This window comes from Molothrus ater, chromosome 8 (genome assembly GCF_012460135.2).
Source record: "Molothrus ater isolate BHLD 08-10-18 breed brown headed cowbird chromosome 8, BPBGC_Mater_1.1, whole genome shotgun sequence".
Classification (NCBI taxonomy): domain Eukaryota; kingdom Metazoa; phylum Chordata; class Aves; order Passeriformes; family Icteridae; genus Molothrus; species Molothrus ater.
Window position 1 is genome coordinate 23241551 of NC_050485.2, and position 15243 is coordinate 23256793.

Genomic DNA, 15243 nt, shown 5'->3' on the forward strand with positions numbered 1-15243 from the left:
CGACGGGGCTGGGCTGGGGCGTGCCGAGCCGAGCCGAGCCGAGCCGAGCCGAGCCGTGCCGTGCCGTGCCGTGCCGAGCCGAGCTGAGCTGAGCCGAGCCGACATAAGCCGTGACCGAGCCGTGCTGGAGGTGTGCCTGGGCTGTGCTATGCCGGGCCGAGCCGAGCCGGGGGTGTGCCGAGCTGTGCTGTGCCTTACATAGAAGGGCAAGGAAATTGGTGAAGGGTCTGGAGCTCAAGTCTTATGAGGAGTGGCTGAGGGAGCTGGGAGCGTTTAACCTGGAGAAAAGGCTCAGGGAGACCTTATCGCTGTCTACAACCACCTTTGAAATGAGGGAGTGGGCCCCTTCTCCCAGGCAGTCAGCAACAGGACGAAAGGATATAGTCTGAAGCTGTGCCAGAGGAGGTTCAGGTTGGACATTAGTAAGTGTTTCTTTACAGAAGGGTGGTTAGATACTGGAAAAGACTGCCGAGGGAGATGTTGGAGTTACAGTCCCTTGGAGGTGTTTAAGGAAAGGCTGAACATGGTACTTGGCTAGGGTTAGGCACTAGGTTAGCCATGCAGAAGTTGACGTGGTGGTGTTTGGTCATAGGTTGATCTCAGAAGTATTTTCCTGCCTAATTCATTCTGTGATTCTGTGCTGTGAACCGTGGGCATGTGGTGCAGCACCCCGGGGAGCACACAGGGCAATGCCATGGCAGTGCAGAGCAGCATTAGAGGGATGTGCAGGATGGTGCTGTGGGGGGCACAGCACAATGTGGGGGTGCTGTGCTCTGCATACTCGGGGGCTGCAGAGTAGTGTCCCTGTAGGAGTGCCTGCAAGCCAGCCTTGGGTTGAGCTGGGCCCTACAGTGCTGTGCAGCACTACACCACCCCGAGGAGGGGGTGTGGGGTGCAGCACAAGTGGGGCAACCCCAGGCAAGCAGGGTGATGTGTGAAGGAGCGGCCTGACTGCAGTGTTCTGCTGACAGCAGGAGTGCAGGGGCCTCCTGGGCTCAGGGCTGCTGAAAGTCCAGTTTTCCTGTTAAATATAAACCTGCCATGGCTCTCACCCAGCTGACTGCTCCTGTGGCCGTGGCAGGCGTGCACTCAATGAGCGAGCAAGGCAGGATCTTACTGAGCGGCCTTTTCCTCTGCCCAGACCTACTCCAAGATGGCCACAGTTACTGTTAGCTTCAACATCGACTCCCCACGCTGGGACCAGAGCACCTTTGTGGGGCGCCTGAAGCACTTCCTCAACATCACCGACCCTCGGACAGTGCTGGTGCCGGAGAAGGAGCTGGACCAGGCCAAGGCCCTGGTGGAGAGCTGCAGGTGAGGGGCAGGGGTATGAATGGGGCAGGTGCCATCCCTGTGTTCATGGCCATCCCAACCACTGTGCAGTGTTGAAGGGGATGGAGGCAGCCATTCTCAAGCAGGTATGCTGTGGTGTAACATCTGTTGGAGGTAGTTTTGGGGGGTTTCCCAGGCTTCTCCCAGGAGCTTCAAGCTGTGACATGCATTCTTCTCAGGAGATGTTTCCTCTCCCTTTCATGTGGTGCCCGGAGCTCTGTGCCTCAGCAGTGCTGGGTGCTGGCGGGTCTGTGCAGCTTCCCCTGATGGGTTTTGGGTTTGCAGGGCCGGGCTGGTGCCGCCAGGAAGCAGCCAGGAGCAGCTGCTCTATGCCAAGAAGCTGTACGACTCAGCCTTCCACCCTGACAGCGGTGAGAAGATGAACCTCATTGGCAGGATGTCCTTCCAGGTGCCAGGGGGCATGGCCATCACTGGCTGCATGCTCCAGTTCTATCGGTGAGCTTCTGGGTACACCAGGCTGGGGACACAGCCCTGACAGCCCCCAGCCCCTTTCGAAGTCCCCAATGCCCAGAGCATGGCCAGCCTGCCTCCTCTGGGGCTGGGTGCTGCCCAGGGCTTGCCCTTGGCTGCTGTGCTTGCCTGTGTCCTGTGGTCAAGCCCAATGTCTCTGGGCTCTGTCCCCAGCACCAACCTGGTGGAAGCATCACAGATCCCCCTGGCATGGCTGGGAATGGTTTCACCTCACCCTGAGCTCAGCTGAGATTTTCCCATAGCTCCTGTAATGATTAATGCAACCACATCCTACTTGGCTGCCGCTCTTGGTCTGTAGCCCATAGCAGTCTTTGGAAATGAGGACCAAATGTGCCCCTAGGCCAGGCTGCTTCAGCATCCCCAGCCCCTGCTCACAGCTCCCTGCCTTTCCCTTCTCCACCCCCCTGCATTCCAAAGCGTGCTCCCTGTGTCCCTTCCTACCCCACGTCAGTGTCTCTGAGACACCAGTAGAAACCCAAGCACCCTCATTCCCCAGAGCCACTTCTGTCCCCATGTGTCCCCTCCTTGCTGCTTGCTTTGACAAAGGCTTATCTCAGCCCAGCAGAGGATGGCTGCCATCCTGCTGAGAGCTTATCTCAGCCCAGCAGAGGATGGCTGCCACCCTGCTGAGAGCTGTGTCTCCCACGCCTGCCCAAGTGCCTTGCATGACTGGGCCCCTCCTTCCTGTGCTCCCCAGGGCAACCAGAACTCCTGGGATCATTTCCCAGGTCTGCCACTGGCTTGTCACTTTGCCACAGTTCCTCAGTTTCCCTTTGGAGACACCATGATGAGTGGATTGCAGGCATCTTGGCTGTCTCCCTGCCAAGCCTGGCCACGGGCACAGGCCATGTGTCCCTGACAGCCCTTGGGTGCTCTCCCATCCCTTCCCTCCACAGGACAGTGCCTGCAGTGGTCTTCTGGCAGTGGGTGAACCAGTCCTTCAATGCCTTTGTCAACTACACCAACCGCAACGCTGCCTCCCCCATCTCTCTGAGGTGAGCGAGCCCCACAGGATGGAGTGTGTCCATTTGATGCACCCCTGGATGCCCTGTAAAGACCCTCTGTGCCATGTCTTGGGCACAGAAGGAACAGGGCTGAGTCAGAGTTGGTGATTCTGTTGTCTCCCTTCTTTGAAATCACTGTCCAGGCAAATCGGGGTGGCTTATGTCACGGCCACCAGTGCAGCCCTGGCCACTGCAGTGGGACTCAACCTCTACACCAAGGTATGCCAGGCTAGGGCCAGGTGGGGCAGCTGGGCACATCCTGCTGTCCCATGCTGATGCCAGCTTGTTTCCCACAGCGAGCCCCCCCCTTGCTGGCCCGCTGGGTCCCCTTTGCAGCTGTGGCTGCTGCCAACTGTGTCAATATCCCCATGATGCGGCAACAGTAAGTGTCACACGTGGCTGGGGCGCTTGAGGGACCCAGCTCCCTCCAAAGGCAAGCTGGTGGCAGCCAGGCTCCTGGGCTGCCTGGCCTCCCTGCCTTGGATTCCCCTCCTGGGAGCTGGAGAGGGGTGAACTGGGGTCTGTGCATTTGCAGTGCTGTGTCTGTGATGGAGGGTGTTGGGTGGGATGGCTCAGCCTCCACCTAGAGCAGGAGGGGGATTTTTGGCTGAGGATAGCTGCTCTGGAATCTGTGCTGGAAGATCCCTCAAACCCAAAGATCTCCTGCATGGCATGGGAGAACCCTAGTCCATGATATCCTGATGCTGGGACACCCCAGTTGGGGTCTTTGTGGTGACCTGTGTCTGCTGCTCGGGATTCCCCACAAGTCAGGGCACAAGGAGCTCGGGTACTGTGTGAGGGACTATGCCCTGGCTCAGCTGTGTATCCAGGCAGTGTCTGTCCCTACACAGCCAGATCCTGCTCGCAGCTGTGCCCTGAAGATGGCAGCATCGGCTGGGCTGGGGACCATGGTGCCCTGGGGTGCTGGAGCCCCGTGCCCTGGGGCATCAGGGGCTGCTGTGTATAGAGGACTCCCCTGGCACCCCCTCACCCCGTTGCTGTGTCCTTATGCTTTCCTGGCCATCCCATCCTCCACTCACAACTGCCTGTCCCCTTCAGGGAGATCATCAATGGGATCACAGTGACAGATGAGAACAACAACGAGCTCGGCCACTCCAGGGTGAGTCTGGGGATGGGGATGCAGGTTGGGGCAGGGCACTGCCAGGGCTCACCTGCTGGTTTTGCTTGCAGAGGGCAGCAGTGAAGGGCATCGCGCAGGTTGTGCTCTCCAGGATCACCATGGCAGCACCAGGCATGAGTGAGTGCGGGGCACGGGGGTGTGCAGCTGAACTGAGGACTCTCCAGGACCCACCACCGTGCCCTCCCCTGCTTCAGTTTCCCTCATGAAAAAGAGGGAGAGTGGCCCTGCATCCCAGATGGCATTTGCTCTCCTCATCCAGCCATTCCCATCAGAGGTCCCCCAGCCCCCTCCATGCCAAACCACAGCTGGGAAGACAGGGGGCAGTTTGGCCCCATAAGGATGCATCTCTTGTGCTCTCTGGCCCTAGCCCCTCGCCCTGCAGCCCGGCACCCCCTCTGCTTCTGAGACCCTTGACATGCTGCAAGCCCAGAAGGAAGGGCAGGAGCATGAGGAGCACAGACCATGCTGCCCCAATGATGGATGTGTGGGGGCCTCGTGTCAGGTTCTTGCTGTCAGCAAACGCCCGGTAGCCCCCAGCATAACTAGCTGCTTCCGTGGCCTGCAGGTGGATGGTCCTGCTGGGACAGCCCTCCAGGCTGGCTAGCAGGATAGCTGTTCTGGGATCTGGGCTGACCTTTGCTCTCTGTGCCTAGTTATTTTGCCCATCATCATGGAGCGGCTGGAGAAATTCACCTTCATGCAGGTGAGCGCATGTTTCTCCTGACAGTGGGTTCTGTGGTGCTCCAGCCCATATCTGCTGCTGATATGCTGTGGATCAAATGGGGATTTGTAGAGCCTGGCTTGCTTTGCTCCCTACTTCAGTCATTGATACACCAGTGGCCTCTCAAGTGACATGGGGAGGCTGTCGGAGGGTGGCAGGGTTTGGTGCGCAGCAGAGGTGTTGGGCATTCAGTCCTACTGAGGGGGGAAGTCTGCTCAGCCTATGAGTGGGTCTTGTGGTGAGGCCAGGGACTCAGTCCTGGCTCTTCTCTTGCAGCGGATCCGGGTTCTCCACGCACCTCTGCAGGTGCTGCTCTGCGGGGGCTTGTAAGTATCTCACTGCTCAATCACCTGTGAGTGCCTGGAGTATGGCTCCAAAGAGATGCTTGAAAAAATGCTTATTTCCCAGAAGAAATTGCAGAGCTGCTTACCTTTCAGCTTGGGCTTTCCCCAGTTATTGGGAGTTATGGGGTGTGAGCAGCACTTCTTGGGCTGAAATCCCTATGGCTGGAGGGCAAACAGGCTGGGATCCCCAAGACTAATGAAGACTAATGCTCTGCTCTTCTCTGTCCCACAGCCTCCTGTTCATGGTGCCAGCAGCCTGTGCCCTCTTCCCCCAGCGATGGTACCTCTTCCACTGCTTCCCCCTCCTGCATGGGATCTTGGGAGCCTTCCTCCTTCCCTAGTACTTCTCTGCCCATCCCAGGAGAAGCATGATGGGCACCCACCCTTCAACCCAAGGCAGTGCCTGCCAGCACACACTGGTGCCCAGGGCAGCAGGAGAGCATGTGCCTCCCCTGCTCTGTGAGCTCTGTGCTGGGACCAACAGGACACCCAGCTCCATGGGCAGCTCTCTGCCTTCCAACACTGGGAGGGAGGGGTGGCGGGTCTTGCCATGAGCCTGCAAGATCCCAGGGACTGCAGAGGCCTCAAATGGCAATGGGAAGGCAGGGTGGTTTGACTGGTGTTTGGGGAGGAGGATCATGGCTCTCAGTGTGAATCTCCCTCTCCACAGCTCCCTTGCGCTGGCTGACCTTGAGGTGGAGCTGCGTGACAGTATCATGGCCAAGCACGGGGACCAAGTGCCGTATGTCTATTTTAACAAAGGACTGTGAATGGAGACTACCTCAGGAGCCATCCCACCCCTCTGGCCTCCTGCCACCACTATTCCCACATCTCCTGAGCAGGGTCAGATGCACAGTCCAGCCCAGATCTGCACCCCTACCCAGCACCTTCTCTGCAGCCTTCTTCCACTGTAGAATCAGGATCTGACTCTGTGTGTCCAGCTTGCAGCATTTTGGCTTGTAGTGACCCATGCCCATCTGCTGCATGGCACGGACATGGGTCCATGATGTCTCAGCCTTCCCATGTCCCTCTTGCCCTGAGGGATGCCTGCACTTCCTGTGCCTTCCTTTGGCCCAGCCTGTCTGGGCCTCGCTGGGTCTGGCCCCATGAGGCTCTCTCCCTTGGGGCACATTTCTACCTCTAAAAGCAGATATCCTGCCATTGTACCAGCAACCAAACCACATTCCTGCCTTAAACCACCACAGTAGCCTCTTCCCAAGAGATGGATCATGTCTTGGCAGGTGTGAAGGGACCTGTTCTCTCTGCACTATGAGAGTCACCATCCCAAAGTCCAGAGATCAATGCTTGGACTATGCATTCCTTGCTCTCAGGTTCAGGTTCTATTCCCTCCGTGTTTGCCACAAGCCAGGAAAGAAATAGCTAATTGTTTTTAGCTCTGATTTTTTTCATTCCTCTGAGCTCTGTCACCCTTGTCCTACATCTCTGGTCCCCACAGTGAAACCATGAAACTGCAGCTTTAGAGAACAATTGTCTCTGTGCCCCCTTTGACATGGGGAAGAAGACACAGAAATCATGGAATTGTTAGGGTTGGAAGGACCTCTGGAGGTCATCTATTCCAGCTCCCCTGCTGAGGCAGGGTCACTAGAGCAGGTTTCACAGGAATGTATCCAGGTGAGTTTTGAGTATTTCCAGAGAGGGAGACTCCACAACCTTCCTGGGCAGCCTGTTCCAGTGCTTTGCCATCCTCAATGTAAAGAATTTTTTCCTCATGTTGAGGTGGAACTTCTTGTAGTTTAGTTTATGGCCCTTGTTCCTTGTCCTGTTGCTGGGCACCACTGAAAAAAGCCTGGCACCATGCCCTTTGCACCTGCCTTTGAGACATTTATATGCATTGATGAGATCCCTCTCAGTCTTCTCTTTTTCCAGACTGAACAGACCTGGCTCTCACATTCTCTCCTCATAAGAGATGCTTCAAATCCCTCATCATCTTTGTGGCCCTCCACTGAACACTCTCCAGTAGCTTCTCTCTTTCTTGTCACAGAGCTGTCAAGGCATTCACTCAGGCTCTGGATTCAGTCACTGCTGCTGCATTGCAAACAGCAGAGGAAGGTTGAAAAATAAATGTGATTTTTAAAAACCAGCTGTGGGTTGTGCTTCTGGCTGATCTCTGGTTCTCTGGGCTGGGCTGGTATATGGGTCTCATGCTTGCCTTGGAAGGGAAAAGTGTGGGCTTTGTGACTGAGCAAGCATCAGGGTGAAGGTGAGCAAAGGGGCCAGGAGAAGGAGGAAGAGTGTAAGGCATGGCATGAGCTCTGAAACCCTTGGGCATTCAATGGCAGCCTTCTCCAAGGGGTTCTTGGGGCTGCAAAGTCCCATGGCAAGTGACAAAGGTGATTGTGCTCTGCTCACAGTGACAGTCATCCTCTTCTGGGGCCTGGGAGGATAACACTGGGTGACCCTACAGCCATGGGTGCTGTTTATCTTCATGGCCAGGCAGAGTTTCATGGTGCTATCTTGGGTCTGCCATGAGGCCTCTCCCACCCCAAAGGAGAGCAGCTTGAGTGTGCTGCAGCCTAGTCTGGGGAAGAAAGGAGCCCAAGCCCTGGACTAAAGCCCCTGCTTTAAATCGTGGCTGCTCTGAGAGTCCCATGGCCCAGATGATCCATGCTCCTCCCTCCAGTCAGGGATATGTGTCAGGTCTTTAGGGCAGCAGCATTCTCACATCAGCCACCTGCTTGAGTAGAGACACATTACCCATGGCATAAGCTGTGTCAGGTCTTTAGGGCAGCAGCATTCTCACATCAGCCACGTGTCTGAGTAGAGACACATACCCATTCAGAGAGAGCAGCCAAACCCAAAAGGTACTTCTTGAAGTGCCAAGCTGTATCCACAGCAGGTTTGCTCCTGCCAAAGGTGCAACAGGCAAAGGATAACGTCTCCAACCACATGTAGCTACTCCTAGAAAGCTGTAAAAGAGCTCTGAAATAATTAACAGCAGAACAGAAAGTAGGAAAACTTGTATATCTGTTTCCTGGGCATTATTAGATCCCTTGTTAAAGCACAATTAAAGTAATAGATAAGCACATGAAATAAAACAGATGTCACTCCTGCTGGGAGTGGAGAGGAGCCCCAAGGAGACTGCCCTCTGCTTTTCTTAAGCTCCTTAGCTCACTCTGCTCTTGTCCTACACCCAAAACAGCCGTGAGGGCTTTCAGAAAAGTACCTGTAGCAGTCTTTTGGGTCCAAGGTGCCTCTGGCATGCTTGGGAGCATGGCAATGTTTGTAAAATGATGTGCTGTAGCACCCAAAAACTGCCTTTTCCCTATTCTTGCTGTTCACCCCTCCTGCCTTGGCAGTTTGGAGGGGTCCTGGCAGGGCAGAGAGTTCTTTGGGCAGTGATTCTGGGGTAGCAGCCACATGAAGCCAAGTTTGGGACCATGACAGCAAAGCCTCAGCTGTTTGGCTGCTCCTTTTTTCCTGCCCTGAGGGGCAATGGAGCACAGAGACCCCCTGAAGTGCTATTGCCATCTTGCATCAGCTCTTCCCTTGCCCTGGGGAGTGGGACATGGTGCAGTTTATTGCTTATGGACAGAGTAAGAGGTTTGCTCTGGGCTTATAGAATTGGCAAGCCATGCTCAAGACAGAGCTTCCTCCCACCTCCCTGAGCTTATAGCAGTGGATTCTCTCTTCAGATCAACATGGATTTATGCCAGCTGACAGTTCAGCTCAGCAGGGTTTCTAGGTTTCTAGGTTGTAGCTGGAATCTCCCCCCGAGGATTCAAGTCATCTCAACAGCTCACATCACTCTGGACATGGTCACTGCAGCCAGAGCCTGCCAGCCCTCCCCAAAACCATAGTTAAGTCTGCAGCCTGCTTGGTCTCACTGGGGAGCAGAGGAGTTGCTGTCAAGCTGTGGCCAGTCTGGCCTCCATTTCCCATTGCAACAGGAACGAAACCTCATTGCAAAGAGTCAGAGCCAGACGAATCCCTGCTTGGGAAGAGCAGCAAGTGTTAATTGCTCTCCAACAATGAGTCACACCTGATCTGGGCTTGTCCTGTGCTCCCTGATCTCCATGCCTTCCCCCTGCTGTGCCTCTAATTTCAGGGCTAGCTGGGAACAGGAATAAAGCTCCTTCAATAACTGTGTGAGGCGGAAATGTCAGTGTTCCAGCATGTTTACGACCTCACTTCAAATGGTAACCACACCAAAGATGTCACGTTGGTGTGCAGCAGAGCCCAAGCAGGGGCTGGGAGGCTGTTGGGCTCCCTAAAGCACTGGCAGTCCCAGCAGGAAGGGACTGTCTTCGGTCCCAAGGGCTGCTGGAGGCCGGGATCTGGTGCCACAGGAAGAGGAGCGAGCATGGTGAAGGTGTGACAGCTAGCAGCAGGCAAGAGAGCTGATCTGGTTAGAAAAAAGCCAGGGCAGGAGATAAGTTGCTAAATCAATTATTTTTTTCCGGCCTTTCTTAATGTGTTATCTGGGCATCTGATGAACCTCATCATGCCAATCCGGCATGGAGGCTGTCTGGTACACTGGGAGTGGCAGTGCAGAAACCCTCTGACACTGCCCCTGGAGCGTGGGCTGTCTCTGCCGAGCTGGGAATCAATGCCAAGTGCTCAAGATGCCCCCACTCTGGCTGGGAGTGTGGACAATCACTGTGTAGGGACATGCTGGGACACAGCCGCTGGAGAAGATCCTCTTCTCCATGTTGCTTATGTCTGCCAGTGGTGCTGGCACCAACAGATTGCTACCCACTGGCACCAACAGACTGCTGCCCACTGGCACCAACAGACTGCTACCCTCTGGAGGCCCTGAGCCCAGTGCCATGCCGCTGCTGCCATGCCAGCCCCCGCTCCATGCCCCGGTGTGCCCCAGCTCCGGCCGGGCTGCTGGGGTTTGGGGCAATGTGAACGCACTGGGGAGGAGCCTGAGCAGGGCTCATGCTGAGCAGGAGTGACCAGCTGAATGGAGGATGAGTGCCTGGTGGCCACAGAGATGCTGTGCGTCTGTCTGTGTGTGTCTGTGTGTCAGTATGCGTGTGCGCGCAGCCCCCGCACCCCTCTCCAGCCGGTTCCGCCACTCACAACATGGCGCACCGAGTACGCCCTCAGGCTCCCTCCTCGCTGTGCCACACTCAAGATGGCAGCGCCCTGCGCGCAGACCCCGCCCCTCCCGGTTCTGCCATAAGCGACATCGCGCTGAATCAATGGCAAGCGGAAAGCTGCGCCGGCCGCCCAATAGAGGAGTGCCGAGGGCGGGTCCGGGCGCGGGGTGCCCCTGGGCTCCCGTCCCGGGCCGCAGTCGGGCCGGGGAGGCGGGAGCGGGGGGTGGGGGGCATGGCGAGGAGGCTCCGCGCCGCCATGGCCCTGCTGCTGCTTCAGGCCCTGCCCGAGGGGCTGCCCGCCGGCGCGGAGCCCGCCCAGGTAGGGGGGAGCCGCTCGGGGGGTCTGGGGTCGTGCCGTGCCGTGCCGGGGGGCTGCGTCCCCGGGAAAAGGGGCGGCTGTGAGTGCGGGGGCTGCGCCGGCCCTTGGGGCAGAGGCTCCGGCGGGGCTGGCCGGGTGCATGAGGTGCCAGGGGGAAGAGGCTCTTGGGGGCCCGCCTAAGGTTTGGGGAGCCCCGTGACTGGAGTGAAGCTGGAGGAGATGGAGAGCCCTGGCTTTGGGGGTTCCTGTGTGCCGTGGGGATGGAGAGGTGGTGTAGGGATCCAGGCACCGGTGGCAGTGCCGCTTGCAGGGGCTTTGTGCGGCAGAGTGGCTGCAGGACGAAGGAGAAAGGTGTTTGACTGGACACGAAGGGAAAGGTGGCTGGAGTGAGGGCAGGAGGCTGCAGCTGGCAGGTGCGCAGGGGCCTGCGGGTGGAGGTGCAGGTGTCTTTCGGAAGTGGTGACAGGGAGCAAGGTGACCTGTGAGGGGACAGGGCTGAAGGAGGTTTAGAGTGAGCTGGATGGTGGCAATGGGACAGAAGACGTGGGTCAGCAGGAAAGTAGGACTTGTGTGGTGCTGCCCAGGACAGGTCAGCTGGTCTTCCCGTGGCAGGAACAGTGGAGAAGGAGCTTCGTTCAAACCTGACGGCAGCGGTAAGGAAGAGGGAGCGTGTTACAGCTGGGATAGGGGGGACCAGGCCTTGTCTTTGTAGGCTCTGACCACCTGGTTACTAGTTTTGTCATGCCTGGGAAGGGTTTTAATGAAGTTGGCTCCCTCTTTTTCATCTCTTTACTCTGTCTCATGTCTATGCTACAATATGTACTGTTCACATCTCCAATGGTGGTCTTGAGTCCAGCAGTGCAGACACCTGTAACTTCTCCCACCTTGATGTATATGTTCACTGATGCTCAATGAGGACTGCACTTGGCCAAGCAACCTGTGCACAACCTGCATCTTGTGATTCATGGAGTCATTATGCCTTTTTCACCCCGTGGAGAGCATGGATGGAATATGATGACTTGTGGTTTGATATGGTGTATTCTGTATAAAGTACAAATTGCAGTTTGCATTTGTTGAAGGTCAGAGATAGTGAGATGCTGATCTGTGACTGTAGGTCACAGGTGTCATGGGTTGCATTGTGCTTAATGTCAAAGGGATGCAGATGGATGTGTCCTTCTGGAAGGCATCCACTAAAATACTTCTCAATACTTCTGCAGGAGGAGGAGGTGAGGAGTTTGTCTACAATTACAGATGTTATGCCTCTTTTGAATTCTGTTCTTTTCAAGGTGTTGAGAGCACCAGATCTACTTTAAAGGCTGTGTAATTCGCTGTTGGTAGAGCCATTCCAAATCCCCTTCAGCCACACTGAGGCTAAGGCTTGGCTGTTCCTGCTCTAGAAATGAGAATGTAACAAAACACAGGATTGTGTTGAACTGTGTGTTTTCCACATTGTCTCAACTGCCTTTAATAGATGGAAGTCCTGGTGCTTGCTCCATTTCACCTCCAGGCTGAGGTACATAAACTAAATGTAAACAAGCACATCTCAGAACCGTTTTGCTCTCTGGTTGTTGTGGTACCCAGCTGTGAGCAGTGGTCAGGTGGTAGGATTATCTGTATGGTAGCTGTGAGTCTCTACAACCCTATACATGCTAATAAAAATGTCATACCAGCTTTGAAGACTGTGCAAGATGCTCCCTGCCTCAGACAGTTTATACATTAGTCAAACAAATAGGAAGTAGAAAAGGAGGAAAGGAAAAAGGAGGAGGGCATGGAAGCAATTGTACATCTGGATTGCATGTGGAATAGTGGCATTTGTGACTTGTGGATATAGTCTCTAGTCAGTGCACCAGAAATAATCCTAAAATAATATGTCCTGAGTGGTACAATACATGAGAGTGGGGGAGAACAGGTTTGGCTGCCTACGTTTTCTTTAAGAGCACTTGGATAGGGATGCATCTTTTACTCATTTCCTTTCCATAGTCTGTCTATATAAAACTCTCACAGCTTTTTTTAGATCTTAAATGTATACTCTGTCTGTCAAAAGGCTGAAATTATCTCACTGCACACTAGAGATTGACAGCTGCCCACTCAAAAACCAGCGTGGTAATGTAGGATCTTGAGAAATGAGCATGTAACAAAACTTCATCTGCTTTGGTGTTGCCTTAGAGCCTGATTTCATCAGAGCAAGCCAGTGAGTTCACAGAGAAGACCTGCAGCGCGGCAGTGCTGGACTTGGAAGATCTCTGCACCAAAGGTTCTTGTATTTCTACCTGAAACCCTGACAGCATTTGTCTCTTGTCCTCTCCAGAGTGCTGTTGCCCTTGCTGCCTCTGGTGAATGCTGCCTACTTCCATATACCTTGCAGACATTTGCTATGTCCCGATTGCTTCTGCTGCCAGGGAGAGCTTCTTGCTCAGGGTCTGTGTCCCCTTGCCTGGAAGAACTGTTCCACAGACATGGTGGTCTAAGGCTGGGCTGCAAGAAATGTGTCCTTTAAATAATTCAGGAGGTGGGGCTGTACTGCCTGGCACTGAACAAACATTCAGGAGAACACACTGTGCTCTGCAGGAGTGTCTGATTTTAAAGGTTAAAATAAATCCAGGCTGTCCAGGATTGTCAAAGACCTTTCTTTTAACTAAGGTGGATCACAGAGAAAATGATGAGCTCTTTATCTTCTATCCCAAGTCCAGGTTTATCTGTCTCCATGACTATTCATTGCAGTTTCACTTGTAATCAGAGCATGAAACTTTGTTAACTTGAGTGGAAGCATTTATTAGTAAATTACAGGCAGAAGTATTCCAATTATGTTTTAATAAAATCAGGATAAACATCACAGGAAGAAGAAATCTAGCTGTGTTCAGTAGCAGCTGTAGAAGTAGAGTCTTAGAGCACACCTTAGCTATGTGCTTCTTCTCAGTTTATGGCAGAAGGAAATAAGAAATTAATGTATTTCAAAATGAAATTGATAAAATTTCTAATGAAAAACTTTAAACTTTAATAATTTTTCTATCTTAGTTTGTCTCTACAGGGCAGAATAAAGGTTATTTGACCATCTCAATAATCTGTTTGCTTCCCATGCCTGCAACTTAATTATTACATAGTTTTCTCAACTGTTGTTGTCTTTAAAAACAAGAGATTTAAGTGAATGTTAACTATGTGACAAGTCTGTGGAATCTGTCTTTCTCTAATAAGGTGGTTTTGAGCCAAAATCTGGCAGAAGCATGTTCGTAAAGACCAATTTAATCCCAAATTAAAGAGTTTGCTTGAAGTACTGTGACTTGAGGCATGATTCATCATATGTGACAAAGAGGACAGATCCTTGCTTTGAGGAACAGCTCAGCACGACTGTCACTGTGGCTAACACCCCTGTAACCCAGAGTTTCTGTGACCACAGCTCTGATTGCACCAATGTGGCGTTACCATGCTTCGTCCAAGGCTTTGGCTGGATTCACACCCTTTCAGAGCATCACTTCAGGTAGTCTGTGAACTGAAGAGCAAAGTTTCAATCCTCATGTAACAGGCTCCTCATCTGTAAGTTTAAAGCAACGTTTTTTATTAAGGTAAAGGTAATTAGTTACAACTGCACTTCTGTGTCTCCTGAAATGGATCAGGTTCCTTCAGGAGGAGAGCTACTTGTGTACCACTGGGTGTATTTTGTCTGCCATATCTTTGTCTGAGACTCTTGGTTTTTTGGCTTGCTAATATCCACAATTTTGGCAGGAGGCAGCAGAGATCAAAGTACGTGATGCACTTGCTTAGAACAGGAACCTCTAAATAACTGCAGGCTGGGAGAAGGACTGCTCTTTCTGTGATGATTGTAACACTGTGAACTCCAGTGTCTCATCTGTATAGCACGCTTTCCTGCTGATTAAATTTTGTGAGTTGCACTCATAATTACACAAAATGCTTTAAGACTTTCAACTTGCATCTCTGCAGCTGGGCAGCAGATGGAAAGCCAGGTCTGAAAACGTCCAGTGAACCCTGGGGAGGAGAGTGGCAGATTTCTTCATAGAAGTCAAGGCATCTCTGTGACTGGGACCTGTCATTGCCTTTCTGAGAATTTGTCTGCCACCCCGCAAATATTAGTTAAGGAAAATAGAGCTAGCACCTGTTTAAGAATGAATTTGGGCAACTGTTGCAGAGTTGTGTGTGAGAAGGGAACTTGGAAGGTTTCATCTACCAGAGTTGTTTTGCTATGGTTGGGGATTTTTCCATCCCCCCAGCCTGTTGGGCCAGGTCAGCCACATCTGGCTAGTGGGAGCATCCAGTACTGAGTGTCCCTGCTGAATGAGGTGCTGCTCTGCTCTGAGGTCATGCCCAAAGTCGTGATCTGCCATCGGCACGGAGGCAGAGGATGGATGCCGCCACATTTCAACAGCAGTTATTCAGACCTGGATAAAACACCCACTGAACCCTCAGTTTCATTCCCAGAAGTGCTGCTCCTGTAAGCATCTTCAACAGCTGCTTTTCTGCTGGCAAAAATGGAAGCTCTGCTCTTTTATATGACTCTGTCAGCCTGTATTAACATGGTGTTATGTTGATGTTCACCTTAGTCTTTGTGTGGTATTAGAAGGGCACTAATGTTGGTAATAGTTTGTGTTTCTTTATGATCCTCCATATGGCCATCCTCTGAGGTAATGGGCAATATATTTAGTAAATGCAAACTGCCCACCTTTTCTTTTTTGCCTTTTTTCCCTTTAAGTCACATTGGGATGATTGGCAGGATTGAACAGACTTTTGCTTGTGGCAAAAAGCTATTGTTGGGCTAATGATCCTGTGGCCTACTTCTCCATGCAGTGCTGTCACTGATGTGCCCTGTGGTTG

The 15243-nt window shown here is 53.2% G+C and overlaps 2 protein-coding genes across 3 annotated transcripts in view; both read left to right on the top strand.

The window, feature by feature from the left end:
* Nucleotides 1–63: 63 nt before the first annotated feature.
* On the top strand, nt 64–7135 carry SFXN2 (sideroflexin 2). The gene is made up of 12 exons (XM_036385396.2): nt 64–130; nt 1142–1314; nt 1618–1788; nt 2721–2819; nt 2972–3047; nt 3125–3210; nt 3888–3948; nt 4020–4086; nt 4623–4672; nt 4967–5016; nt 5267–5314; nt 5705–7135. The coding sequence occupies exons 2-12, from the start codon at nt 1154–1156 to the stop codon at nt 5802–5804; spliced, it is 969 nt and encodes a 322-aa protein (XP_036241289.1). The 5' UTR covers nt 64–130; nt 1142–1153; the 3' UTR covers nt 5805–7135.
* A 3067-nt stretch (nt 7136–10202) lies between these two features.
* Nucleotides 10203–15243, top strand: part of WBP1L (WW domain binding protein 1 like) — a 59311-nt gene continuing 54270 nt past the window's right edge. Inside the window, exon 1 of one of the 2 annotated variants that reach the window (XM_036386172.2) lies at nt 10203–10419. In XM_036386172.2, coding sequence (XP_036242065.1) covers nt 10203–10419 — 217 coding nt within the window. The remainder of the gene's footprint in view (nt 10420–15243) is intronic. The other variant, XM_036386173.2, reaches the window with a different exon arrangement.